Here is a 27978-nt window from a genome sequence, read left to right on the forward strand (position 1 = left end):
TTCTGACCAGACCGTTGATGCTCTTTCTCAGAGCATCCCAGCTGAACCGCTGGTAGGGCTCACTTGACTTGTATCGACATCACGCATCATTTGTGCCATGCGGTGGGGTGGGAACCTGGGATGTAGATGCCACCAGTCCTGCCAGTGAGAGCAGCCGGTATTGCCTCGGGAATCGGCGGGAGGGGGTGGCAGGTTTTCTTTAGCTTGTTGTTCTCTTTCTTCTCGTTTGTTTCTGTCAGAGTCCCTGCCACAACCAAAGGAGAGTTTCCTGAGATGGACAATATAATATATAAATATATTTTTTTTAATCCAATATAATATATGAGGGTTAAAATGCACCCTCTCTTTTGTGCTCCTAACGTGCACCCTCCCTCATATCTTCATTTTCAAAGTTCAAATAGTCGATTCGAACCTTCCAACGTGTTCTTCATATTAAAATGTGCTTGGAGACCAAATTTTACATTTTTTGGAAATTTTTTACTATTTTTTCAGAATTTTTTATTAAACTAAACAATAATAAAAAATTCAGCAAAGTGATTATTTTCAAAAATTCTGAAAAAATAGTAAAAAATTTCCAAAAAATATAAAATTTGGTCTCCAAGTACATTTTAATATGAAGAACACGTTGGAAGGTTCGAATCGACTATTTAAACTTTGAAAATGAAGATATAAGAGGAGGGTGCACGTTAGGAGCACAAAAAGAGGGTGCATTTTCATAATATATAAATATGGGTAAGCATTAGATAATGAAGAAAAAACATGTATTCCTAAATCAAATAAAGGGTACAGATTCATTCTGTGCTACCATGCATTATATAATGCAACTGAATTGTAGTACAATCTAATTACCTTCAATTTTGTGATGTTGTTATGAATTGAGATAGTGACAGTGTAGTTGATCGAAGAGCCCTCAGTAGTAAAGGGTTAGAATCTGTTGCAACACTTTTTTCCCAAAAAAAAAAAAATACAGATGCAAACAGCCCATCCTCTCTAAAGCTTCATGAAGTCTTATTTGCTCAGTCTAGTACTTTTGTAGAAAATAGGTCTGATTTCAACATATTTGCACAAGATAGTATTTCAACATATTTGCTTAAAAGAAAAGAAAATTATATGTTTACCTTGATGTAGAATTTGATGCTTCCAACCCTATATCTTAACTCTTGTACTGAGTTGACCAACTCAGCTGCTCCATCTTGATAAATTAAAGATTATAATATTTATACAAACTAACATATTTAACTTACGCGGTTCAGACCAGATCAACATGTATAAAAGAAATAATAAAATTATGCCGACCCATACAGGCTGATTACTGCATTGAGACAGGTTAAAATAAATTTCCTACAACAGTTAGCCTGAAAAACCAAATCAGAAAGAAAAATAATAAACAAATAATCGCATCGAAGAGCAACAGTAGAAACTAATTTATATTAACATGCATTACCAAGCCAATGCTTCCTATGTGAATTGCAAATAAGCCTTTAGAAGGATAAATATGCATGCTGACTTCTTTTATTTCCAATTATAAACAAAAGTATTCCTGGTTAGTGGCAACTCTATTACCAACCACTAATTAACAATTAAGGTACCAATCATCATACCTTACGGCCTCAACATCATTATATCACCAAGATATTGTATCCATGCACCTGTTATGTATGTCCCAACTCTTGCCTACAACAAGACTTGGCTCGCTAATAGATCCAAACCAGATAAGCGAGAAAGGGTAATTTGAGCACTTTTAGAAAAAAATAAAAAAAAGTGAAGATATGAGAGTTAGGAGAAATACATCTCAAGATTATTAAGAACGTATGTTTTCAATTTATGAGTTTAATATAGAATCAACAGAATTCAGGGTTACACAAGAAATTATCCTAATTGAAAGTAGTAACTAAAGGACCAGCTCCTTCCAGTAATTAATTAATAAAGGATCGCACCCGCACAACACTCCCTTCCACTTCCAGAGTTCCAGTTCCTCTCTAATTAAATACAAGGGAGTATCCTCTCCAATTAAATACGGGTTCAGATTTATTCTCAGCCGCTTTGAGATTCGGAATAGCGCAAGGGGCAGTATTATTTGGGCTTTGACTTGAGATTCGTGCAAAGTTAAAAGAACGGTCCAGATCCACTAATTCTAAAAGATTCCCTTTTAGGGTACCGGGGAGGATGTGATGTGAATTCCATCTCAACCGTCTATTTCAAGGCCTAAATTAAATAAAACTTACAAAGTTTGCTATTCGTGCTTCAATTAAGGAAAGCTTTAAAAAAAAAATTGATTTAAAACACGAGCATACAAACAATGAGCAAACAACAACAGTACAACACCAAAACATAATATACTTTCCATTGTACAAAAGGCAGCAACTTAGCCTTCTATTCCTTCCTTCATGAATCACATTTTTATACAACAAAAATTGGCCCTTCCCTTCCCTTCTTCTTTTTAAACAAATTTGATAGGCACACTCACAAGTCAGATCTTTAGTTTAGATGTCCTTTTATGCATTACAACAACAAAAAATAAACTAACCGGCACAAGCACCATCAATAGCAGCACAAATTTCCATGGAGCTTCTATTTCTCCTGATACCTACACAGATACAGATACCAAATATGTATGTATAAGTTTCACCCATTATAACCTTTTCAACTTCTAAGTGGTGTTTATCAGCTGTGACTTGTTTAAATATTATTTTTCATGTACAAGATATTTTTTTAATTCAAGACTCTCGTTTCACAGCAGTAGTGATTAAAGATTACTGACTTGTTTAGCCAAATGTTGCTTTTGCTTGTGGAGATTGTCCACGAGGATTTGCTGTTGCAAGAAAATTGACTGTGCATGCATGTATAATTGCATATCAAGACTGTTCAGATTTTTCATTTCCTCCAGCACTACTTCTGGTACCAACCCCCGTGCCTACATTTTCAAGGTTAAATCAATCTTAAAATTCAAGGTTAAAATAGGTACCAATCTATTCTGGTTCATTATTGGTACCTCATTGGTGAAATTAACAGGAGAGATCCTCTTCAGGGACATATATCGTCTCTTCCTTTGAGAATTACGCAAATTTCCTACACACTCTTCATATTCCTCCATCAACTGTTCCTCTGTCAACTGCAATATCAATACATTAATTAGTCTTTCTTTTCGGCAAAATTACACATATTTGTTCATTTCTCTTACATATTACATCTTTCCCAAGCAGATAAAGCATTTTTCATGAATAAATTTTAGTGAAATTTTAATGTCTAAATATAATATATATAGAGTAAGGCTACCATACATTGCAATGCATAGGCATCTTTGTGCATTGGACTATAAATCACCGGATTCAAAGTTCAAATAACCAATCCAAACCGTTCATCTCGTTCTCCATATTAATATGTACTTGGAGACCAAATTTTACATTTTTTTGAATTTTTTTACTATTTATTAAGCCACTTTGAAAATCGCTGATCCAACGGTGACACTAAAATCAAAAGGCACCATTGGATCAGCGATTTTCAAAGTGGCTTGATAAATAGTAAAAAAATTCCAAAAATGTAAAATTTGATCTCCAAGCACATATTAATATGGAGAACGAGATGAACGGTTTGGATCGGTTATTTGGACTTTGAATCTAGTGATTTATAGTCCAATGCACAAAGATGCCTATGCATTGCAATGTATGGTAGACTTACTCATATATATATATATATGTTATTATGACTGAAACCATTTGATTTGCATTGATTGTCATAATAGATGCTCAAACATGATCAAAATAAGCAATTAATTTCTGTTTAAAATCGATGAACGGAATGAAATTGGCCATTATTTAATTTTTGTATAATGCTAGAAATAAGGAAAAAAAAAAGGATTAGAGAAAAAAATAATTTACAATCTTTTTGGGAGGATTTGCATTTGTAGTAGTAGATACTTCATCTTCAACACTGGTAGTCTATCAATAAATACGAAATTGTAAGAAGAAGAAAAAGATTAAAATGGTTGGATTTAATTTAATAAGCTAGAATGGAGAAGTGTTTCTTATTTCATGAAGATTATGTTTACTGTACATGATTAGTCTCTTCAACAGGTTTCTCTGGTACAACTTGTAAAGAAGATTCTGAGTCTGCAGTGACACCAATTTATAAAAACAAGGTTAGGTTTATTTGGTCAATAATAGATCTCCCAAAGTATCCGTTTTTAACCTCTGTTGCCTTGGTTTAGAAATATTAGGAACCGAACAGAACAAAATAGATTTGGTTCAAGTTTCAACCTCTGTTGGCACAAACTTTGGAAAAACTATCATACCAACAGAACAAAATACATTAATTAAGAGTTTTGTTTATTTGGTTCGACTAAATTCATAATATGCATAGTTTGCACCTAATACTTTAATAATTCAATTTTGGGTACGTACTATGTAATGCATTTTTCGCATATACTAAAGTATTTCAAATATCTGGTTTATTCAATAAATAAATTCATTGATTTTCAACTAACAATACAAACCAAACTGAACTATATAAAGTGGCCCAAGATATTCTGGTTCAGTTCAAAACAACATTAACCCAACACAATGCGAATTTTAAATTGAACACTCAAAGGGTTAGGATCCATTCGTAACAATTTAACTCGTCAAACATGAGAATCATTAAAACCAAACCTCAGGAGCAGATAGTAGTGAGGGGAAAGGGGCGGTAATGAAAATATCAGAAACAAAATGAAAAAAAAAAAATTACTAGTTTGGTCAGTGGACTCTGGTTGAGAATGAGAGGGAGTGGTTGAGTTAAAACGGGAAAGGATCTGTGAACCGACGATGGTGGCAAACATACGAGCTGATTTCTTATGCTCTTCTGTGAGTCCCACATACAGCATCTGATCCAACCTTTCCTTGGCAACACCAAGTACAAGCTGTCCAAGTGGTGGGTGCTTTTTCACACAGTGTCGCACCTCGTGTGCATCGCCCGAATAAGAATTGTTTGTTAGTCCAGCCACCTGTTCATCCAATTATTCAACTTACTTTTTAAGTAAGTGTCTGACAAAACAACATCTAGTACTAACAAAAATGGACTTCCATGCCCGTTAAAAGTACCTGAAATGTGACTCCATTATGAATGAGTTCATGGGCAACAGGATGACTGATGAATTCAATCAACGGCATGGCCACATCTTCCGTGTTATACACATCACTGAATAATGCCTTTCTTTTCAGTTTCCCCAACTTTTTTGCTTCTCTACGGGCAAAAAGGTCTTCTCTCATCCAAGGGACCAAATACTTCCAAGGCCAAATGTCCAATGTGCTAACCATTGTAGATGACTTACGTCGTACCCTATTGGACGTCTCCAGTGCTGACGTCAGGTTCGGATGAACTAAAAACCTCGCCGCCACTTCAACTGCAAATTCATATGTGCTGAAGATTCGCTCAATTGGGTCCCGTAAAATTGTCACTACAGATGTTTGATCCTTCCGAAGCTTCAATATCAAGCTATAGTCATCGTGAGTTCCCACAACATTGCAATTAGGTTTAGTGGGGTTAAATCGTATTTTGTCATATGATCGAGCACACTCCTGATCAAAAGTGTATAGTTTTTTCAAAAAGCTGGAAGAGATTGAATTGAAGTATTGTTAGTATGGTTATTACAGAATTAAGTTAAAAAGAATATGAAATGAATTTGATAATAAGCAACCAAACCATTGATAGTATGTTCTGCCACCAGTTCTAGGTATGTGCAAGAAAAATAACAAGTCTCTTAGGGTTAGCTTGTCTTCTATTTTTACATTTTCTTGAGCTGATAACTCTGCCCATTTGTTGACCACTCTTTCACACTGCACATAACTGTCATCGATGGAGGAGACTTGAACCACTGAATTGAAAAATAACAGAATAAGCTGCATGTATTTGTACCAGTAGCAGTAGCAGTAGCAGTAGGTCAATTTGTACCATAAAAAGGAAACAGGAAAGTAGTGAGGTAACCTGAGGAGAGGGAGAGGAAGAGCAAAAGCAAGGTTAATTGCAAAGGCGGTGTCATGGGATCCTTTGTGACCTACAAAATCACAAACTGTGTGATTGGAACCAACATTTTTTTAAGTTCAATAGATTTCAATTCAATAGAATTCAATAGAGATGATTTTCAATTGAACTTTGCTGATCGGAATCAAAATGGAAAAGAATTGAATTCTTTTCAAGTTATTGATTGGAACGTACACATAATAGAAGAGAAATTATTTCATTTGAGTAAAAATGACACTTGTGCCCTTAAAATATACACATGTACAAACTGAATTTTCAGATGCCATGTAATTCTTTTTTTTTTCTTTTTGACAAAAAGGCCCGTACGTTTGTCATTCTAACGAGAATTACAAGAAGAGTAGCTGTTGTTACAGAGGCAGCATACATGAGCATCTCCTAGGCTCATCAGTTCGGATATTCATACACAGACATCACACAACGAATTATACAAGCCACAACCCACATAAAAAAACTTACAACTAGTGACTGACCCACTTACCAGTTGCAGCCTTGCAGGTACCATAGCACAACATAGAAGCAAAAGAACAAAAGCAAAATCAACATACCAGAGGTCGTAGGACTCACCCCTTTTCTTCCTCCTTGGCTGTTATCAAAAACTGGTAGAAGGAATTCTGCCTACGTGCCGGAGTCGAAAGTACTTGCTCCTTCACAGAAAGAGATCACTCGACATTATATAAAGAAAGAGAAAGGTTGCAATAGATAATACCAGTTTGAAAAGCTACTTAGATGTTACTATGTCATTCGACAATTTTAACAATGTCAATACATGAAAAAAATGAAAAATACTAAAAAAATAGTAACTGCCATTTTAAGATGAAAAAGAGCACAAGAAGGACAAACAGACTAAAAAAATAGTAACTGCCACCAAAAAAGACTCTGCTGGTTAGACCAGTACCTTCCTCAACATATCGAATCTAGATATCATGTATTGAAAGTGGCATGTTTTTTTCTTTGAGACATGTTTCATGGTTACCATTCAGCATACACCATATCAGCTACATAACTCACAAAGGATAAACATTATATTAGAAAAACATAACTTTCAAGTGCAAGACACTAATGGCATATACGTATAGTACATGAGGATTTATTGTACCAGAGAGTTTAAATTTTGCAAGTTTATGAAGTGTTGACATGTCTCTTGATGTGTCAAGCTCTGGTTAATTTGCTTAATCTAGATTATAGGATTTAAATATAATTAGAGCATTAGGATTGCTATATAAGGACAAATATGTGAGTAATGGATTCAGATCAGTGATTAATGAAATAATTTTCAGAATTTCGCAAAAGCTCTTGTGCTCAAGTCATGTTACCTTTGTCACCAAATCTTAAGTTTTTTCAGATTTTTCCATATTCCTTTTAATTTCCTCAAATTCCAATTCAATTATATCCGAGAGTCATCTCGTAGCTTAACATGCTTCAATTTTGAAGTGCATATTTACGTACAATTATTGAATTAATCTAATTCTTAATAAAATAATCAATCAATATAATAATAATGGAAATAATGGTTGCTACTAAGAAGTGTTCCTAACCTGAGCATTTGAGTGAAAAGAGTTAAGGACCCTGGATCGGAAATGGCAGAAGGGTATCCCTAGCCAGAGGGCTTCGTAGAAGCTCTTCCTGTTTCTTCCTATTCTTTCGCTTAGGTGGAGAGCACTCTGGCGGGGAAGCCAAAGGTTTAGCGAGAGAAAGGCGAAGCCGAAGGTTTAGCTGCAGAAGGGTATCGCTGGGAATAAAACTAGCGCACTCTCTCTCTCAAATCAACTCTCGTTTTAAAAGAGAGAGCTGGTTCCGATCAGGGGGGAAATCATTCCATCCCCACCGAGAGAATGGCGGCGGGCGAAAGGGGGAGAAGGAGGGAAGGTTCGGAGTCGGAGGTATGAATTATAAAGGGATCGTTTGTGAATGAACTATTGTGAAGGGCGATCGAGTTGTACAGTAAACAAATCTGACCCTTAGGATCGTCTGTGACGCCCACTGTGCATCTGATGCAGTTGCTGACCCAACTGAACAGCTTTACTTTTTTTCAAAGTAATAGATATTTTTAAGGAACTAGAAAGATAGAAACTTTTTCGATTCCATAGAAAATAGATGATGACAGCGCATTAATTTATGCCATAGCTGCTAACTCATCAATCCAGCTCATACTCATCTTGCACGCCAACTGTTCGATGTAATGAACGATCAAGATGAAGCTGCAAGATTAAAACCCTAATGTTGTTCTAGCCTTGAGGCTATATAAGCAGTATTTCAGAAGCAATGAAGATACACAATTTGGATCATAGACTAATACCATAGCAAAGCCTTGCTAAATCTCATATATCTCAAATATAGTAAAAACTCCCAAATCAATACCCTCTCTTTGAGACAAAAACAGCAGCTAAATTGCTGTTAAACTCAATCAAACCCAAATAGGAACTAGATAGGAATTAGCTAAGAAATTATGCAATGTAATGCCTCAAAGGGTCATGATATGTATGCATGAAATGATGAATGAATAAAGTGCTCTTACTTGGAACTTAAAATTCTAATTTTACTATCACTGTTTTGTTTGAGTTCTTGCTTCTTTGTTCTATTTTTTCCTTGTATTTGAGCTCTTCTCACTTTTTTTTTTCCTTTTTCCTTCGATTCCCTATTGATCCCTTGATCCTTTTGGAGTCTCTTATTGATCTCTACTTCTTGATTTGAGTAACATAAGTTTAGAATATTGTTGTTTTGATAGGTGTAAACCTTTAATGAAAATATAGATAAATAAAGAAGCAAGGTCTTCTCTGTGAGCTTCTATTTCACTTGAGGAACCTTCTTCATCTGTACATATTTAATCAAGTAAAGTTAAGAAAAATCACATATTGAAATCTGACAAGTGTTACCTAAAGAGAATATAAAAAAATATGTTATTTGACTCCTTCCCTTTTCTTTTGTTTTATGTTATAAAAATAAATATAATAAACTTTTATTACTTCTCTTTGCTTTTCCAATTCTAGCTTCTGACTTTTATAAAAAAAAAAAAAATGTAATATAAGCATGTTCTTCAAAATCACTATTTTGGAATTTCTATTCTCTGGATATTTTAAGAAAAATATAAAAATATGTGTTCTTATGCACTATGTTACAAACCGAGCTTTGAATGCTCCTTTCATTCTTCTCTTCAATTTTCTTTCTTTCTTTGTTGACTCCCTTGAATCTCTTACTAAAATAGTTCATTGATGAAGATATGAGAGTTAAGCCAGCTGGTATCCTCTCATATCTGATTCTCTGACTATTTTAACTAAAATATTTGCTTAAAGGGAACAAAGTGACTAAATAAAAAGTTAAAACACACAAGAACTATAGAGTCGAGCCAACTGGTATCCTCTATTAATTCCTCAACAAATGAACATGTTCTTGCAAGGATTAAACCCTAAAAGTAATGTTATAATGCTGAAAATTGCTAAAATAACATTACTTTTAAGGACTTGTTTGCAAAACAGTGAGAGATAAAGGGTTAGAGTGCAAATAAGCAATAGCTCAGCTATGAGCTATCTCATGTCATTTGCATCTTTAACCTTATGACATCTTGATGATTTGTCCAAAAATTCAAGTGAAAAGAACATTAAAAACATGATTTCAAACAAATCATGGACCTTCTTGCAAAAATTTAGGCTATGACAGCCTCTTGACATTTGAACTTGCTAATTGAATGGATTCTTGGAGTTTGATCCCCCTTTCTTTGTTTTTGGTACAATTACCAATGGTCTGAACTGATCTGAGCACTGTTATGAAACTAACCAAACCTATGTTCATGTTGTTGACACCCAAAACCAGCCCTTGGTACATGACCAAGCATGGGCTCAGTAGCGAAGCACAACATATGTGCCATTGGTACAACACAAACACCAAAAAATAAGAAATTTACATGTTCTGGTAAACCAGTCAATGCAGACTGGTTGAAGGATCGAAATGAAAAGTAAACCTCACTGGCATGTAGAGAACTTCAAAATACCCAAAAAGGACATAAATTTCATATTATTGGAAATTTATTTTGATTTATTATGAATTTTTGAAGTTCAACTTTTAAAATATTAAAAAACATCTAATTTGACAAAATAAAATGAACTTAATATTTTAGATTTTAGTTCTCATATGAATATGTATTTGCAGACCTATTTTTATATTTTTTTAGAAACTTTTTACTATTTTTAAGATAGGTAGAAAATTGATTGATCTGAAAAACCATCCAAAAACAATGATTTTCTACCTATCTTTAAAAATAGTAAAAAAAATTCAAAAAATATAAGAAACTTAATCTGCATGTATATATTCATATGGAGTTATGTTGAACGGTTCAGATTACCTATTATAACTTTAAAAATGAAACATTGATCCGTATCACAGACCAAATCGTGATATGCATAGTACTATAAACTCATTCCATTCTTTTAGTTATTTTGTTGTGGCTATCTTTTCAATTTCTTTACTTTTTTTGTGTTATTAACATTTTTGTAATCTACAAGAAATTAAAAGTAATATTCTCAACTTACTTTCATCAGATGAGATAATGAAAATTAATTATTGATTTTTTTTTAAAGTATAATGTGTATGAGGTGAGGAATTTGTTTTTGAGATGCACGTAGAATTTGATTTATGAGAATATTAATATTCATAGCAAGCTAAAATTTTATAGCAATCTTTATTTTCATTATTCCAATATCTTTCACCCATCATTGTCAATTTTTCATTTTTAACAACTCTTTTGCGTACGCAACCTAAGCGGGAAAAAAAACAGACAAAAGGAGATCGAACTCGATGGTGTTTTATTTTTTGTAAGTAGCATTTACATAGAAAAAAAAAGTTTGAATATGTTTTAGCTTTGTACAAAACCAAGATATTAAAAAAGGGATCGACTAACAGTCCCCCTACTTCAATTCTCTATCTGTCCCCCGCACTAAAAGACAAAAAAAAAAAGTTAAAACGTGCTAACTACCACCAAAGAGCAAGATTAATGCTATTTTATTAATAGTCAAAACGTATAGTATTCATACCTACGAATTTATAGTATTCATACTTATTATCAGAATCATTCGTCATATGTAAACACAAGCTGGAGGGGACCAGTCACGACCAGGGGGACCGCTGACGTATTGTGACAGTCTGGATTGGGGACCGCAATCGTCTGAAAGCGACATTTGCCAAGATTAGGGACCACTACAGCGAATCTATATATTATTCATATCTAAATAAAGAAGTATTCATATCTAAACAAATGAAGTATTCATACTGACAATTGTGAAGTATTTATACAAGTTTGAAATAATTTATACAATTCAAAATTCAAAGTCAGATTCATCTCTCTCACCCCACCTCTTCCAAGAAGTATTCATACTGACGATTACGAAGTATTCATACATGTTCGAAATAATTTATACCATTCAAAATTCATTGTCAGATTCATCTCTCTCGCCCCACCTCTTCCAAGAAGTATTCATATCTAACATGAAGTATGCATATCTAACAAATGAAGTATTCATATCTAACTAATAAAGTATTCATAATATTATAAGGATTGTAACTGAAAATTATATCCGGTTACAATACAAATTTATCAAAATTTAATATTATAAGGATTGTAACCGAAAATTATATCCAGTTACAATACAAATTTATCAAAATTTAATATTATAAGGATTGTAACCGAAAATTATAAAGAGAAGAGGTGGAGGTCGTGAAGAGGCAGAAGCCGTGAAGATTTTATTTTTTTGTTGATCGGGAGTGAGAGGAGTCAAGCAGTTAACAGTTAGTTTTAACTAATAATTATCATTAATTAACTACCATATGTAGTTAATGACGCAGGGGGACAGATAGGGGACTGGAACGCGGGGATGAAATCATTACTCATTAAAAAAATACATTATTTTTTTCGAGTGAGAAAAATATACTAAAATTATTAGGTATTGTGATAAACAATAAAATTGATTCTTTAAAGCTTGTTAATAAATACATAAATAAATAACATCTACATAGAGAAACTAATTTAGGGATAAAATTGTCTATCCATTAAAACATTAAAAGATAGTCTAAATATCAGTCCAAAGAAATAGACATGTAAATTTCATTCATGACATGTTCTCAAAGATGATATTTTGTTTCTCTGTTTAAGATAATATTCTCACAAAATTAATTTATTTTACGGTAATATAAAGTTTTATCGTACAAAAATATTAAAAAACATGGCACAATTATAATTAGTATTTATGTTTTAATTTTTAACTGAGCAACACTATGCAATATAATCATCCAATATGACCTGAATATTTCATAAAAGTACCTTTCATTTTTTGTAAGTGCAGCTTTCATCTAATGCTATAGTTTGTTATTATTTCGTTGATTATTCATATTAATAATTCTGCACAATTAGATATTGTGTTGTCTTTTCTTTCTTCAGTTGGACCTGAATTCAATTTTGCTAGTTTTATTAAGGAATCAGATTTATTTTTTGTCAGCTTTTGAAATTTGAAAGTTTTTAAACCTAATTTTATAATGTAAACATTCTAGAATGTATAATTTGAATGATCATAGACATCTATAAACATTTCAAATTTTATGAATAAAGTAATGTAATTTTTTTTTTCAAATTTTATGAATAAAGTAATGTAACGTGTTTTTTTTTTTCAACCAGCTCTAATATTTAACTATTGCTTGTTGGAAATATTTAAAACGGCCATTTTTATTAATATCCCTGAAAAAAAAGAAAATTTTAAAAATAACCCTGTTCCTCATTTTTTTTTAAATATGCCCTGACCGCCTGGACCAGGGGCGGCCCAAAACACCAAGTGAGGCGCCCTAGGGCCCGGCGGCCCATACCCCAAGTGAGGCGCCACCCCCTGGGGCGCCCCATTAGTAATTTGGTTTTTTTTTTTTTTTTTTTGAGAAATCTTAGTATTTTGATTTGAATAATTTTGTTGAAAAAAGTGTTGGGTTTATGTATATGTGTATGTCAAAAAATAAAATATTATGTATATGTGTATGTGTATGCCAAAAAATATAATATTTGATATATTTACGAAGTGATGTCGTAAATTTTTATAACTTTAATTTTTATTTTTATTTCTTTGGTGAACTATATGTATAATATACACACATACACATACACACATGCACATACACATACACATACACATATACACATACATATATACACATACACATACAAAAAAACTCACACATACACATACACATACACATACACATACACATACACATACACATACACATACACATACACATACACATACATATACATATACATACACACATACACATACACATACACATATACCAAATAAATCAATTCGCATAAGCAAAATAGCAAGTTTATCTGCCACCACGTCTGAATAAACCTAACAAACGACTAGTTCTTCTGGTACCAGTGGCAGGTGCGGCATTACTTGTAGAGGCTTGGCTACTAGATGATTGGCTTACAGGAGGAGGGGGTTGTGTTCTACCGGTTGCTTCAGCGACAACTCTGGCATTTTCTCTTTCGTTGTGTTCGTTTATTGCATCTAAATGTAACAATGCAATTCAGTTAGTAATATAATTAAAGCATAAATAAATTTTGTACAATTCTACGTACCTGCCCTGCGCCTGTCGGAAACAGAACGGCGAGCCCGATTTCCCGACGGTCGCCTACCACCCATCTCGTCCATGGTCATTACAATACGCTTGTGTCTCCTCCTTCCCTTTCTTATCCATCCTTCTGAAGGTAATATTCTATCTCCGACATATGTAGGCCACTCATGCTGATCAGGATAAGAATGGAAAGATCCACCCCAAGTGGAAGCAAGGTAATCGGTACGGTACATGTCAGCAACATAGTGATCCTCACAGTAGTTCCTCACTCGGCATACCGCCATCACGTGACTGCAGGGTATGTGACTTAGCTGGGGTCCTTGGCATGTACAGGTTACCGCCCTGGCATCTCCGAATTTAACCACGTACTTGCAAGCCCTCTTGACAAACGCCATAGTGCCGTCTGGTTTACGGGTGGTAGGAACGTACTCATTTGGATTTTGCACTTCGAATTCTGTTCCATCGTTACCCATCGGGATCACGGTCATGGTTGCACCTTTGTCTCTGTGTCGTCTTAGTTTCTCCTCCACCCTTGTTGAAAATGACTGGTTCATCCTTATTAATTCTGCGGCCTTAGCACGCCGTTCCTGAAACCAGGCATTTAACTTGTAGAATGTGTCCTCTACAACTGTAGCCACAGGCAACATCCGGCTCTGCTTGAATACTGCATTCAGCGACTCGGATCCGTTGGTGGTCATAATTCCCCAACGCCAACCTCCATCCCGGGATTGATATATTTTCTCGTATGCTGGATCTTCGTTGACATCTCGGGGATTATTTTTCCCCACCTTCATTAAGTAGAGATTTGCCTTTGGCATGTACTACATAGAAAATAAGGAAATAGAATAATGTAAGTAAACAATTGTAGTAAAAAAAAATTGTTTTCTTAAAGTACAATAATATATGTAAACAATTGAAATGCATGTACCCTTGCAAAACTGCTAGTCATCTCTACCACCCTTCTCGGCTTTTTCTTTCTGCAATTCCATCTAAATGTATCAGTAACCCACGTGTCGCCTCCGGTTGCCTTGGAAAGGTTCTCCGCAACGTGTTGCATACACAACCTGTGCACACACTGGCCAGTACGTGTTGACCAACCGTAATCTTCACGATCAAAAACATATTTTATTCCTTTGTGCTGGTCTGATATCACACAGAAAAACTTCCCTTCCCCAATCACCCGTCTTCTTAAAAACTGCATAAAGAATCCCCAGTTCTCGCCGTCCTCTTTACGAACAATTGCAAACGCCAAAGGCAACAGCTGGTTCTCAGCATCATATGCGCATGCTATGAGTAGTCTCCCCTCGTAACGGCCAGACATGAAGCATGCATCAATGCTGATAACAGGTCTGATGTATGGCACAGCCTGGATACAAGGACCAAAAGCCCATGCTATGCCCTTGAATTGTTTAGCTCCCTCTATTAGTACACCGTCTTTATCAAAAAAAGGGCCATGCCATCGCTCATATACGGTGCCGACATTTGTACTTGCCATGGCCTGGAGCAATGGTGCCAGATAGCCATATGAGTCCTTCCAACTACCAAATATCCTGCAAATCGCAAGTTCACGACCTCTCCACAGCCTGTTGTATTTTGGGATTACATATTTGTATTTGTGTCTGACGGTCATAGCCACCGCCTTGATGCTCATCGATGGATCCAACTTAATGTCCTCCTCAATTGCATCGGCAATTAGTGATGCTGTCAGATTTGAATGGTCTGTCCTTGTGGACGCAGACTTGCATGTATGAGGTGGTTCGCACTTCTTAATCATCCATGCTTCCCCTGAACCCGCAGGGGTTGCAAAAAGGCGGAACTCGCAGTGCGGGTGAGTTGAACAAAGCACAACTAACCTTGTTCGGTCCCTTTTGTGTATTATACATTCCCAGTTGCCGTGAACATGAGTCTCATATATTTTCTTTACAAGCTCGTCTACGCTGGTATAAACTTGCCCTGCGGCAAGTTCTTTGTTGTATACAACACGAGGACCAAAGAAACTAATGTCTGCCTCTTCGAAAGCTGTGGTGTCGTTGAATGTGGCAACCGGATGCTTATTCCCCCGACCTCTAATCGGGAATTTTTCTGCCCTGGACAACCCTGCTACATTTGCATCACCATCTGATAAGTCATCATCTTCCCAAACCCCTTGGTATTCATCCCCCGTTTCCATTTCTCTTTCTGGTACGGCATCAATAGCATCAACATCAACATCAACATCATTTCGATTAACGGGTACCGGTCCTGACTCTGGCATAGTTGGAAATCTAGGGATTATGGGTGTCTGTCTGGGTGGTAGTGGTAACTCTTCAGTATTTTCTGGGGAGTTGTGGTACCCCTGGTTGTCATTACCGGGGCTGTGATACTCCTGGTGGTACCCCTGGTTGTCATAAGGGGATTGCTGGTGGTACTCCTGGTGGTCATAAGGGGAGTGCTGATGGTACCCCTGGTTGTCATAACCTGAAGGTCCAGCCCCAGCCGAACTTGAAGGTCCAGCCCTCGTGCGGGGAACCCTCTTCGAATATATGTCCATTACCGGGACCCCACAAGCTACAAATTGAGTATACACAACTCTCCACAAATTGGCATCTGTTATTGGAAACTTAACAAAGTAAGGTCTACCCCCCCCCCCCCCACGTGAGTTGTCAATCCGTGTAGCCAACTCTATTTCATACCTGTTGGGGTTTACAGATGTCTTTTCGTATATTAGCTGCTTCAGTTCCTCAAATGTGGTATTTTCATTAATCTCGAAGCCAAATGCGACTTCTTTCGTGTAATGCACGCCATCTTCATCCCTTTCTAGCTTGCCGCCGACATACAGTGCAACTAACATCTCTTCTTTAACAAACTACATTTTAAAAAAAAAATTTACAAGTATTACATGACATAATAATGGGTACATTAATAAATGACTAATTGAAAAATAAATAAACAAAATTAAAAAAAATTACAATTTTTCTACAGTAGGTGTACAGCAATTGCTACAGTAATTGTACAGTACGCTGCAGTAAATACCAACAATAATGTACAGTACGATACAGTACAGGTCAACAGTAAATGTACAGTACGCTACAGTAAATGTCAACAGTAATGTACAGTACGCTACAGTAAGTGCAACAGTAAATTTGGAACAGTAATTACTAATTATTATAATTATAATTACTAATTATTATAATTATAATTACTAATTATTATAATTAAGAAAACATACCTATTTTCCCCAGTTATCGCCTCCAGAGAAGGTCTGAGATCGGGAAGTGACAGAGGCAGAAAATGCGTTTAAATCACAGGACTAGTGGGGCGCCCCAGGGGGTGGCGCCTCACTTAAGGTATGGGCCGCCGGGCCCTGGGGCGCCTCACTAGCTGTTTTGGGCCGCCCCAGGCCCAGGCGGTCAGGGCATGTATGAAAAAAAATTAGAGAGAGGGGCATTTTTAAAATTTTCTATTTTTTTAAGAATATTAATAAAAATGGCCGTATTTAAAACTAACTCTAATCTTTAACTATTATTTGTTGGAAATATTTGAAGTATCTTTTTTATATATCCAATTTAATACCTCAAGAAACTAATAGATGTCAAGAACAATTAAAAATAATAAATTCATCCAAGAGCAATTAAAATTGAAATAAAATTTTTATTGTGAGACCCGCTTTTCAGTAGCCTACAATTTCTAGAAATGACGAAGCTAACAAATTCCAAAAACAACTGTATTAATTATTATCATTATTCTGGACCGGGCTTTTATTATGGGCTTGCCTACCCCAGCCCAAAACTCAAACCTACGCGAAGGAAAAGAAGAAGAAAGAAATTCTGTTCGCCTCTCCTGCGCGAAGGAAAAGAAGAAGGAAAGAATACGCTCAGCCGCACGGTGCGCGTCTCCTGCCCCTCAGTCGCTCTCTCCTCAGTACTGCTCTCTCCTGCGCCTCAGTACTGCTCTCTCCTGCGCCTCAGTACTGCTATTCGGTAAATCCCCTTTCTCTTCTTTGCTTCTTGATGTGATTGGTCAATTTTATAATCCAATTGGTTGCAAAGGTTGTCCTTTTATAGGCAATATTGCTCAGAAAGAAATTCTGACCTTTAAAATCAAGAGCTTGGTCAATTAATTTGCTTGAAAATTTGAGTTCAATCCATTGTGTAATTGTTTGATTTGAAAGCAGGAACCCACTGGTAAGTCCTTGTCTGGGCAGTATTTGTTTCACTGCAAAGTATCAATTAATTAATTACTTTGGTTGTATGTATAGCATCATATATTATATATCGGTTATTTCTAACAGAAAAGGCACAAGTTGCATCCAATAAACATATAATTAATCAGAAGCTAATCAAGATATACATCAAGATCACAAGTACTAGGGGGGGTTTAGGGGAAAAGGGTGCCGAAGATCTGGTTTTCAGTTTTCTTCACTAGAGTACGTAGGAGTTTTAAATTGTGTACTTTGATTTGCTTATTCTTGGTTTGAAAATGAATTTTTGTGTAAATTTAATTCACAGATAGCATCAGTGCAAGTCAATCTAGGTATACCCTTGGAAGAGCCAGAATCAATCCATAGGTACAATTCAATTTCTTTATGCTATCTGGAACAAAAGAAACTTTTGTAGTTGCCTATTAGGTACAGTATTGATTCTTCATGGTATACTTCAGCAATGGCCAATTGTTTAAACTTAAAAAGTTTGAATTGATTATGTTGGCCCCTTGTTTTGTGGAACCCCTGACTGGTGTCATCAAGCCCTTGACTTAATTTTGTAGCATTAATATATTTCTTGTTTTTTGATATGTAAAAGAATATTTGTTATAAATTTTTGACTTAGTTGAAACCTTTGATGTTCATTTATGTTAAATTTTTTTTTTTACAACTTTTTATATAGTTATGCTTGCCTACCCTTAATTGAATTCCTAGCCTCGCCACTGCTCAGGAAGTGTTTGTACAGAGTTTCTAAATCTTGGAAAAAATAAGTGCCGCAGGGATTACCTTATTGAGAGCGCCACAAAGTAAGAGGGTGAGGGGAAGAAGAAAGGAGAAGATTTAGAAAGAAATGGAGTCGACGGCGGTGTCAGCAGCAGCACCAGGTGCTGCGGCTGCGGAGAGGCTGAGCGCGGGTGTGCAACAGCAGCTTAACCTGGAATCGGTTAAGGCTCGTGCAGTGGGGCTGTTCAAGGCAATATCTCGTATACTAGAGGATTTCGATATGTATTCTCGCACAAATGCTTCTCCCAAATGGTAATTGACCCTAAAAGCTTTGCCTTTCAGTGCCTTTCTTTGCCAGTGTAATTCAATTCTGATTCAATGGTAATGGTAAATGGTAGGCAAGAGGCGCTGGGGCAGTTTTCAATGGTTAGTATGGAGCTTTTCAACATAGTAGAAGACATTAAAAAGGTCTCCAAGGCTTTTGTTGTCTATCCAAGAAATGTCAATGCTCAAAATGCCACTAGTAAGTATGCTTATGTGGGTCACTTATTCAATTGTTATTCTAGTATATTTCCATTCCAACTTAACTTGACAGGAGATGAAATACTACTTTCTTTCTAGTACTGCCCGTCATGCTGTCATCAAAGCTTTTGCCAGAGATGGAAACAGAGGATAATGCAAAGAGAGAATTATTGCTTAACACAATTACCAAGAATCCCATACACAACCAAATCGAGATGCTCAAGGTATTTCTTACCTCCATTTCCCTTGCGAAGGTACCTGAACAAAACTCAATTCTTCACATTTTTATGTAGATGAGAATAGATATGATAGGAGCGGCATGCGAAGCCGCAGAAAAGGTAATAGCAGAATGTCGCAAGATGCATGGGCTTGGTTCACGGCAGGGGATTCACCTCGCGCCAACACTAGACAAGGCTCAAGCTGCTAAAATCCAGGAGCAGGAGAATTCCCTCCGAGCTGCCATTAATTACGGAGAAGGTGTCTTTACTTCATCACTCTTTTTTATCATCATTCTTTGTGTGAAGTGAAGTGTTTCTTCTATTAGAATTCTTACAAGCGTTGTTTATGTATCAGGATTAAGGATTCAAGGGGATCAGAGGCAGATGCTGACATCACTTCCTAGTCACTTGGTGGAGGTGCTTGGCTCTGCAGATGGGACCCAAAATAATTTTGGTGACAATTCTGCTGGTATGTATTATTCCTGATATTTTTCTGTTCTGTAAATCTCTTCCTCTTATGTTTATATAGTGGTTCTTTTGGGGGAGTTGGTGGTTTTCTGTGGCCTTGGTAGGGAAAAAGAATTACATAATACATAACAAAATTGCACTCTAAAAGTAAATATTTTGAATTTTGAGAGGGCTTTAACCCTATTTGATACTTGGGTGTGTGCCATCCAATCCAGTGAAAGTAGAAGACACACCTTTTCTTATTCATAATAAACCCATTTTTCTTAAAAATAGATGCAAACTATGCTTCATTGTTTAATTTTCTACACACGAATGGATGATAGAGAGAGAGAAGGGAAATATCTTTGGGTATTTTTGAGAAACTTGAGAAAGTGGAGGCTTAGATTGAATTTTCTATAGGGGATATGCATGAAATGTTGAGCTCTGACAGGTGAACCCTTCAAAATTTTGAGATCCTTGTTATGATAGTTTTACCAGTAGTCATTTTCTGTACTGCAGGTGTTTATCCAAAGGGAGCTCCTATGCAGCAGGTCTAAGCTTAAAACATAAACTATTCTGCTATATTATATATTTTTTTAGGCTTCTTCATTAACATAAGAATTATAGAGCACAGATTTATTACATGCACTAAAAGTTAAAGAGTTGAAACCAAAAAAAAAACAGCAGGTTCCTGGCTCACAATTGGTTGGAGGAAGGTCAGTCCCATCCCCTGCAGGGCCCACATTTGAAAATGTGTCGACTCCACCAATGCCTCCATACACAAATAATGCTAATAATAATACTTTGAATAATAATAACAACACAAACTCCCCAAGGTCAGGTGCGAATTTAATGAACAACAGCACCAACATGGCTGCTTCGCCGCAGCAGCTACAGCATCAGAGGCAGCAGAAGATCATGCAGCATGTTAACCAGCATCAGCAGATGCGTGTTGGTGCAAACCAGCAGCCTGTTCTTGGTCAGGTGGGTCCTACACCAGCTTTCTATTATTTTGTGTTTTTTTCCTTCGTCGCCTGTTAACTGATATTTCGCAAGGATAACCGATTTGTTGTCTGTTTTCTGTTGGTCTGAGGCAGCTGAAGTATTAAAGTTTATAGTCCTTTTCAATTTTTTTATTTTATTTCTCTATTGGTTTAAGTGGGTGGGTGGGGAGGGGGGGGGGGGTGTTTCTAATATTCGATTCTTGATTGAGCTATTTAGGTAATCACTAAATCACCCAAAATAGCTGTTTATTTTAGTTGATAGAACTTATAAATACTATTAAATCTTTAATGGTTGTAGACATTTTCTTTTGTTGCAGGGAACAATGCCTCAGCTGCATGATTTACAAGGGCAAACTCAACAGAAGTTGCACCAGGTCAATCCATAGTTCTTTTACTTGCGGCATTGATCATATTCTTTATTATTGTTTGTTCATTTCGAGATTATATTTAAAGATAATAAAAACATGGTTAAGCATTCTCAAGATATTCGTATAATATTATGTTTAGGTCCAGGGACAAATGCAGTACACTCAACCAACTCTTGCCCAACAGTACCAGAACAGAAATATGCAGTCGGCACTTAATATGCAACAAACCATGGTACAGAATAACCAATTAAGAAGTATGGGGCAATTCAGTGGTACTGGCAATAACCCCCTTTATGGCACCGCACAAGCTTCCCCAACTTCTCAGATGGTACATGTCAAATTTGCTTTATTTATTGAGCGGATTTTCAGATGTTGTATGTTCTAAACCTGAGATTTGCTCTTTCATGGTCTTTATATTTTCAGCTTACGAATATGTCGGCTACAATGCAACCTAGGATGCAGGTGAGTTGATTTTTTCTTTGCCAAATATACATACTGAATGGAGGAGTCAGTTGCCAAAATGAAAAGTTGTGGTGACTAATAGTTTTTGTTGTGAAACAGTTTGGGTTAACCCAGAGGAATCTGCCGTCGCAAATTTTAAATGATCAAAGTATGTTTGTTATACCATTATGGCTTTCTGATTATTCTCTCTGATTTGATGGTGAAAGAGTTGTTTGAATTTAATGTTTGGTGGTTGAATTGATAATCGCAGTGTTTGGGATGGGGCCAGGAAATGGAAATGCAGGAGGTACAATGGTGGGTATACCACAACAACAAGGCATGTTTTCAAACATGAACACAAATCCCCAAAACATGCAACAAGGAATGATGGGCATGCAGCAGAACCCTAATTTATCACAGCAAAGGACACAGAATCAGCAGTAACAACTAACAACACTGTCCCATTTGCCTTGTTTTTCTTTTTTTAAACTTGTCATCTTACCTTTTCCTCCTCTGATAGTGTTAATTATAATTTAGTACTAATTATGTGTAATACCCTCTTCTTTTTTGTTATTTTGTATTATATACTTTGGATTATTAAAAAACTTGAAAATGTTGTTCATTTGATCATTTCATTAACAAAAACAAGAAAAAATGAAAAAAAGAGAGAGACAGAGAGAGAGAGAGAGAGAGCGAATAATACATTGAAGTATTCAAATTTACATTGCTTTATGAATTTGTTTTTACCATTGCATCAAATTTGAAAATCTTTATATACAACATATGAAAAACAAATATATATTCCACCAATTGCAAAGGACGGATTGAATAAAATTTTCTTTTCTCTGAAATTTACTACAGCAATTGTAAATTACATTTGGAAAGGTCGAAAAAAGCAAATGAATGGGTATTGCAATTCATCCAATGGAACATATTAAAGGGAAAGCAAAGCTATTTAAAGCTATTAAAGAAAGATATTATTTATAGCTGTACAAAAACAGAAAAAGAAAGAGAAAATTGAGACATGGAGTTCTATGGCGGGTTTACTGGGCCTATTGGGCTCAAGTGGGCCACTAAAATAACTTGAATTGACGACAGTGAAGTGGACTCGGCCCGTTCATTCCTGACCCGGTTTGAGTTTAAGTGCTCTCTATTATGGCGGGTCGCAAACACAACATGTTTCGAAATTCCTCGTCTCCAAAATCTGGCAACTTCTTTGCCTGCTTGTCCCATGGATTCCATAACACTGCACAAATGTGTGCGCGCATATATATATATATAATCAAAGGGGTAGTTCCTGAGCTTTGGTGCTACCAATTCGTTTTTCAATTTTCAAAGTTCAAAACATCGATCCGAACCGTTCAAGTTGTTCTCCATATTAAATTGTGCGTGGAGACCAAATTTTACATTTTTCTGAATTTTTTTACTATTTATGAAGCCACTTTAAAAATCACTGATCCAACGGTGGCTTAACAAAACAGTAAAATTAGAAGCCACCGTTGAATCAGCTGTTTTCAAAGTGGCTTAATAAATAGTAAACAAATTAAAAAAAATGTAAAATTTGGTCTCCAAGCACAATTTAATATGGAGAACAACTTGAACGGTTCGGATCGTCGTTTTGAACTTTAAAAATTGAAAAACAAATTGGTAGCACCAAAGCTCAGGAACTACCACTTTGATCTTAACTAACCTCTATATATATATATATATATATATAGTTCATTGAATTGAATTGAATGCCCCAACCTATTAGGCTATGACATGAAAAAGGGAAATGAAATACCGCAATCAGGTAGGCCCTCTTTGAAGACGACATAGGTTCTTCTCTTTGTTATTGCTATCTTGCCAGGGGTCTCCAAATATGCCTTGTCAACCTTCAACAGTAACTTAACATTTATATATATCATGCATGCATGCATTTGGGAATGAATAATTAATGAGAAAAATTAAGGGCTTAACCTACGCATCGCCATATATATTCAGTGGCATGTGCATTATTGTTGAGATGATCATAGTAATCCATTGCCTCAAGCCCTTCTAGTCTTACTTCCCTGCATGAATTAGTCTGTTACAGACTAGTATAGATTTATATAGAAATAACTCTGTTCCGATTTGGATATATTTTAACTTAATCTGAATTGTCTATGTGCTAATCTAATTCATACAACTCCTTCCACTTTGAATATATGGATGCTATAATATGAGTTAAACTGACCTTAAGAGCCCCCTAAATTTAAGAGTCATACTGATACTGTGACGATAACAGTACCTGGTATTGTTGTTAAACTAATTTTACTGTTACTAATTTTGATTTGGGAGCTTTAGTATATTCATGCATTGCTAATTACTTAATTACACGTTTAATGTAATTCCTAAATATTTGTACTTGAGTGGGGAAAAATTGATTTTTACTTGCATTTTAATGAAATACCAACGCGAAAAGAAAAGAAAAACCCAGGAAGAAAGAACACTTTTCTAGAGAACAAAATAAGCATCAACAAATATGAAGCTACAGAAGAAACAAAATACAACTGTATTTGCACTGTTAAATATCTCCAAGGATATTTTTACACGATCACATATTCACATCAGTATTTGCACTGTTAAATATCAACTATGGTGGGATTTTACTTTCACGTCTCCATTAAGCAGGGGCTGTTCTGCAATTCTCCATTTTGGAAGTCATTTGGCAAGTGAGGAAAAAACATACCAGTTGGAAGCTTTTTACAGTGAGAATGCTAGTAATTGGTACTATTTTATATTTAGGAACTTCTCTGATAGTTGGACTAAAATTAAATAAAACAACAGTACCAAATTAGGATTGATTTATTTTTCATAAGAGAATTCTTTGTAAACAATCTTAGTTGCCTAACAGAAAGCATCCAATATTAAACAACACTGAAATTATGCAACAATGTTATCTAGGACGGACATATCATTTAATGAACACATGTTCCATTTTTTACTCGAAGTTTATCAATTCAATTCAGGAATTCATAAATAGAACTTTTAAGAGGTCATCAGATCATATAATACTACAATGTTAATAAATGTTCCATACATCTTGCAGCAAGCACCAATTCTAACAGATTTGGTTATCAAAATATAAAAAATAAAAATCAGTACAGGTTGATTTAACTTACCTAGGAAGCTAACAGTGATGCATCTTTTTCCACAACGCAAGCAACAACCAACTGGAAATGGGAAAAAATAATTAAAGAGGTAAAATTTGTGCAACTCTCTAGACAACAGTCAACTTCAGTCTATTATTCAAATACTATTTACAATCCTCACAAGATCAACTGTGGAACTTAAATAACAAACTAATTTAACTTTTCATCACCGACTCATCCAGAAAAAAAAATAGTAACAGAAGAGAAGTGATGCTGAGATAATACATCCTAAGCAGTAGAGGTTGTCATACAACACTACATCAGAGAATGCCCACCTTTTCACCATGATCTTCAACAAGCTCCACACCAGAAAGCAAACCAATAAAAAAGGGACTAATCCACCACACCATGCATTGCAGTTCTGGGTTTAGATACATGTATACATAATATATGCATATACAACCAAGGGCAGTTTCAGTCCGGTCAATAATGAAGAAAAAACATGTATTCCTAAATCAAATAAAGGGTACAGATTCATTTCGTGCTACCATGCATTATATAATGCAACTGAATTGTAGTACAGTCTAATTACCTTCAATTTTGTGATGTTGTTATGAATTGAGATAGTGACAGCGTAGTTGATCGAAGAGCCCTCAGTAGCAAAGGGTTAGAATCTAACAGAGATGCAACACTTTTTTTCCCAAAAAAAAAGAATAAGTTACAGATGCAAACAGCCCATCCTCTCTAAAGCTTCATCAAGTCTTATTTGCTCGATCTAGTATTTTTGTAGAAAATAGGTCTGATTTCAACATATTTGCTTAAAAGAAAATGAAATTATATGTTTACCTTGACATGGAATTTGATGCTTCCAACCCTATATCTTAACTCTTGTACTGAGTTGACCAATTCAGCTGCTCCATCTTGATAAATTAAAGATTATAAATATTTATACAAATTAACATATTTTACTTAAGCAGTTCAGACCAGATCAACATGTATAAAAGAAATAATAAAATTATGCCGACCCATACAGGCTGATTACTGCATAGGGACCAGGTTATAATAAATTTCCTACAACAGTTAGCCTGAAAAACCAAATCAGAAAGAAAAATAATAAACAAATAATCACATCGAAGAGCAACAGTAGAAACTAATTTATATTAACATGCATTACCAAGCCAATGCTTCCCATGTGAATTGCAAATAAGCCTATTTAGAAGGATAAATATGCACGCTGACTTCTTTTATTTCCAATTCTAAACAAAAGTATTCCTGGTTAGTGGCAACTCTATTACCAACCACTAATTTACAATTAAGGTACCAATCATCATACCTTACGGCCTTGATATCATCAAGATATTGTATCCATGCACCTGTTATGTATGTCCCAACTATTGCGTACAACAAGACTTGGCTCGCTAATAGATCCAAACCAGATAAGCGAGAAAGGGTAATTTTAGCACTTTCAGAAAAGAAAAGGAAAAAAAAAAAAAAAAGTGAAAATATGAGAGTTAGGAGAAATACATGTCAAGATTATTAAGAACGCTATGTTATCAATTTATGAGTTTAATATAGAATCAACAGAATTTACACAAGAAATTATCCTAATTGAAAGTAGTAACTAACAACTGACTGGCAAAAAAGGATACTGTTTTCCATACTAAAGTGTGGTCATTTTGTAATTCCATCACATTTTTTATCAAGTTGAACAAAATAAATGGGAGAGACTGATTTGCACATTTTCAGTGTGTACTACCACATTTCAATGAATTAACAAAAATGCAAGGAGATGATTTGGAACAATCACTATGCAAAAGGAGCCAACAGCACAAGGTATAGCAGGTATAGCACCAAATTGCTACACCATAAATTTCATAAATTGTTAAGAAAGAACGGAGAAGTAATGACACATACTGCAATTGAGGAGTCAGTGCTTGCGTAAATGAAACTGTTGGAGAATTGATGACACGCACAAAGCTTAAAGTACAAAATCGAATTAAAAAAGAAGGAAAATTTGAAAAGAGAGAAAAAAAGAAAGAAAAAAAGAAAAGCAATTCAGTACAATCGGAAAATCTGTCTAATTAATCGAACGTCAGGCAAGCGAAAAGATGAAAAATTTGAAAAGCAAAATCTAAAGAAAAGACCAGGGATCAAACTGTGCAGTTCGAGAAGATATCAACAAGGAAGAAGAGACGAACAAATTCAAATTGAATAGCCAGAAAGTTAAAAGCGGATAAAACTTGTACAGATTGAAACTAACTACGAGCTGAGCCGAGCTAAACAAATATGAAAAGATATGCAAAAAGGGAAAGCAGTAGCATAGCAAAGCAAGAAATGAGAAAAAAATTTGGACCATTTCTCGATTTGTGCGTGTCATCCTTGCGCAGGGGCCATGCTAATCTTCTCTGTATCGTTCCAATTTTATCGGATGTCTCCGAAGAGACAATAGAATGCACCAGAGTGTCGTATATATTGGCGTTCTTAACATTTTGATATCCTGTCGTGGGACTAACACAATTGCGTTTTCCGAGTTCCGGAACGTGATATGCGCGTATGGAGGTTGGTTCTCACATAGACAAGTTCCATTGAAATGAACCTGAATGGAGGACCCACACGTTGGTACTTCTGCGGTGCTCTATAGCACTAATTGTGGTAAACTCAGTCCAAGCAAGAAACTCGTTTGGGTATGAGGCTCTAGCTTGGGCTTTCCTGGCCCAAACAAATTGCTAGCAATTGAGGATGTAAAGACTAAATCAAATTATGATGCTCAGGCAGCTCAGCTCTGTTTGTCAAATGTCATCCAAACCAGCTAAATTAATTATAATAACAATTTGCGCAGGCATATATCATTTTGGATTTCATACATAGGCTGTGCCAGAAAATAAATATGGTGGGTAAGAAATTTATAAAACAAGATATAATTGTATACTCATTTTGTATAATAAAAAATATAAATTAATGCCCCTAGAAAACATAACCATACTTTCAAAGAAAGTTCAAATTATTCCAAACAATTATTCTGACTGTGGAGGTGTACATGTACTATATAATTAACAACTTATACAATCTCCAATCCAGCAATTAATTAATCTGTGTGTACCAATTTCAAAGGTCCAATTCTAATTCTCAAGAATTACAATAACCTAAAACAGATACATATTTTCTAAGGTTAATTAGATCCAGATTTTTAATTTATTTTATAATACATATGCAAGTCCTTAAATTCTAGTCAAACTTGTTAGAGTTATTTTTGTTGATCATCTAAGTTGTGAAACTAAATTATTTATGTTCAGACTATAATTGGTCAGAGTATTGTTTAATTTATTTTTAGAGCTTCAT

General features: G+C 35.4%; 3 protein-coding genes, 2 long non-coding RNA genes and 1 other non-coding gene across 9 annotated transcripts; 1 reads left to right on the plus strand and 5 right to left on the minus strand.

The window, feature by feature from the left end:
* Positions 1–181: 181 nt before the first annotated feature.
* On the minus strand, positions 182–27104 carry LOC144557305 (uncharacterized). The gene is made up of 3 exons (XR_013512599.1): positions 26554–27104; positions 1119–1738; positions 182–268 (listed from the first exon to the last, which is right to left on the minus strand). It is a non-coding gene; the product is annotated as an uncharacterized LOC144557305 (long non-coding RNA).
* LOC144557304 (protein-tyrosine sulfotransferase-like) lies at positions 2316–7888 on the minus strand. The gene is made up of 11 exons (XM_078305868.1): positions 7551–7888; positions 6580–6659; positions 5959–6028; positions 5677–5848; positions 5076–5583; positions 4723–4978; positions 4054–4109; positions 3879–3938; positions 2993–3112; positions 2762–2914; positions 2316–2587 (listed from the first exon to the last, which is right to left on the minus strand). The coding sequence occupies exons 3-11, from the start codon at positions 6011–6013 to the stop codon at positions 2471–2473; spliced, it is 1497 nt and encodes a 498-aa protein (XP_078161994.1). The 5' UTR covers positions 6014–6028; positions 6580–6659; positions 7551–7888; the 3' UTR covers positions 2316–2470.
* Positions 13369–16247, minus strand: LOC144556603 (uncharacterized). The gene is made up of 3 exons (XM_078304982.1): positions 14552–16247; positions 13628–14444; positions 13369–13556 (listed from the first exon to the last, which is right to left on the minus strand). The coding sequence occupies exons 1-3, from the start codon at positions 16151–16153 to the stop codon at positions 13369–13371; spliced, it is 2607 nt and encodes an 868-aa protein (XP_078161108.1). The 5' UTR covers positions 16154–16247.
* On the plus strand, positions 17445–22148 carry MED8 (mediator subunit 8). Of its 3 annotated transcripts, none has more exons than XM_078305865.1 (14): positions 17445–17582; positions 18111–18169; positions 18486–18838; positions 18925–19049; positions 19148–19272; positions 19342–19525; positions 19622–19735; positions 20233–20264; positions 20398–20697; positions 21035–21091; positions 21225–21413; positions 21509–21547; positions 21647–21695; positions 21798–22148. In XM_078305865.1, exons 3-14 carry the CDS (start codon positions 18654–18656, stop codon positions 21968–21970), a joined length of 1572 nt encoding a protein of 523 aa, XP_078161991.1. In that variant the 5' UTR covers positions 17445–17582; positions 18111–18169; positions 18486–18653; the 3' UTR covers positions 21971–22148. The 3 variants fall into 3 exon arrangements, with proteins under 3 accessions (XP_078161991.1, XP_078161992.1, XP_078161993.1); XM_078305866.1 differs by having other exon boundaries at positions 18583–18838; XM_078305867.1 differs by having other exon boundaries at positions 17452–17582; positions 20401–20697.
* LOC144557307 (uncharacterized) lies at positions 22461–25478 on the minus strand. Of its 2 annotated transcripts, XR_013512601.1 has the most exons (4): positions 24670–25478; positions 23486–23577; positions 23310–23400; positions 22461–22772 (listed from the first exon to the last, which is right to left on the minus strand). It is a non-coding gene; the product is annotated as an uncharacterized LOC144557307 (long non-coding RNA). The 2 variants fall into 2 exon arrangements; XR_013512600.1 differs by having other exon boundaries at positions 22461–23400.
* Positions 26981–27083, minus strand: LOC144557660 (U6 spliceosomal RNA). The gene has a single exon (XR_013512742.1). It is a non-coding gene; the product is annotated as a U6 spliceosomal RNA (small nuclear RNA).
* Positions 27105–27978: the final 874 nt, after the last annotated feature.

The sequence above is a fragment of the Carex rostrata genome, chromosome 7 (assembly GCF_964058835.1).
Source record: "Carex rostrata chromosome 7, lpCarRost1.2, whole genome shotgun sequence".
Classification (NCBI taxonomy): Eukaryota; Viridiplantae; Streptophyta; class Magnoliopsida; order Poales; family Cyperaceae; genus Carex; species Carex rostrata.

Excerpts from the sequence above, each read along its gene's own strand:
- MED8 (XM_078305865.1), top strand. The coding sequence starts at position 18,654 with ATGGAGTCGACGGCGGTGTCAGCAGCAGCACCAGGTGCTGCGGCTGCG. Across the intron at positions 20,698-21,034 it reads AGCAGCCTGTTCTTGGTCAG|GGAACAATGCCTCAGCTGCA; the intron begins GTGGGTCCTACA and ends CTTTTGTTGCAG. Across the intron at positions 21,548-21,646 it reads CAATGCAACCTAGGATGCAG|TTTGGGTTAACCCAGAGGAA; the intron begins GTGAGTTGATTT and ends GTTGTGAAACAG.
- LOC144556603 (XM_078304982.1), bottom strand. The coding sequence starts at position 16,153 with ATGGACATATATTCGAAGAGGGTTCCCCGCACGAGGGCTGGACCTTCA. Across the intron at positions 14,445-14,551 it reads TGACTAGCAGTTTTGCAAGG|TACATGCCAAAGGCAAATCT; the intron begins GTACATGCATTT and ends TTTTCTATGTAG. Across the intron at positions 13,557-13,627 it reads TTCCGACAGGCGCAGGGCAG|ATGCAATAAACGAACACAAC; the intron begins GTACGTAGAATT and ends TGTTACATTTAG.
- LOC144557304 (XM_078305868.1), bottom strand. The coding sequence starts at position 6,013 with ATGACACCGCCTTTGCAATTAACCTTGCTTTTGCTCTTCCTCTCCCTC. Across the intron at positions 4,979-5,075 it reads ATAATGGAGTCACATTTCAG|GTGGCTGGACTAACAAACAA; the intron begins GTACTTTTAACG and ends TTGGATGAACAG. Across the intron at positions 2,915-2,992 it reads CTGTTAATTTCACCAATGAG|GCACGGGGGTTGGTACCAGA; the intron begins GTACCAATAATG and ends TTGAAAATGTAG.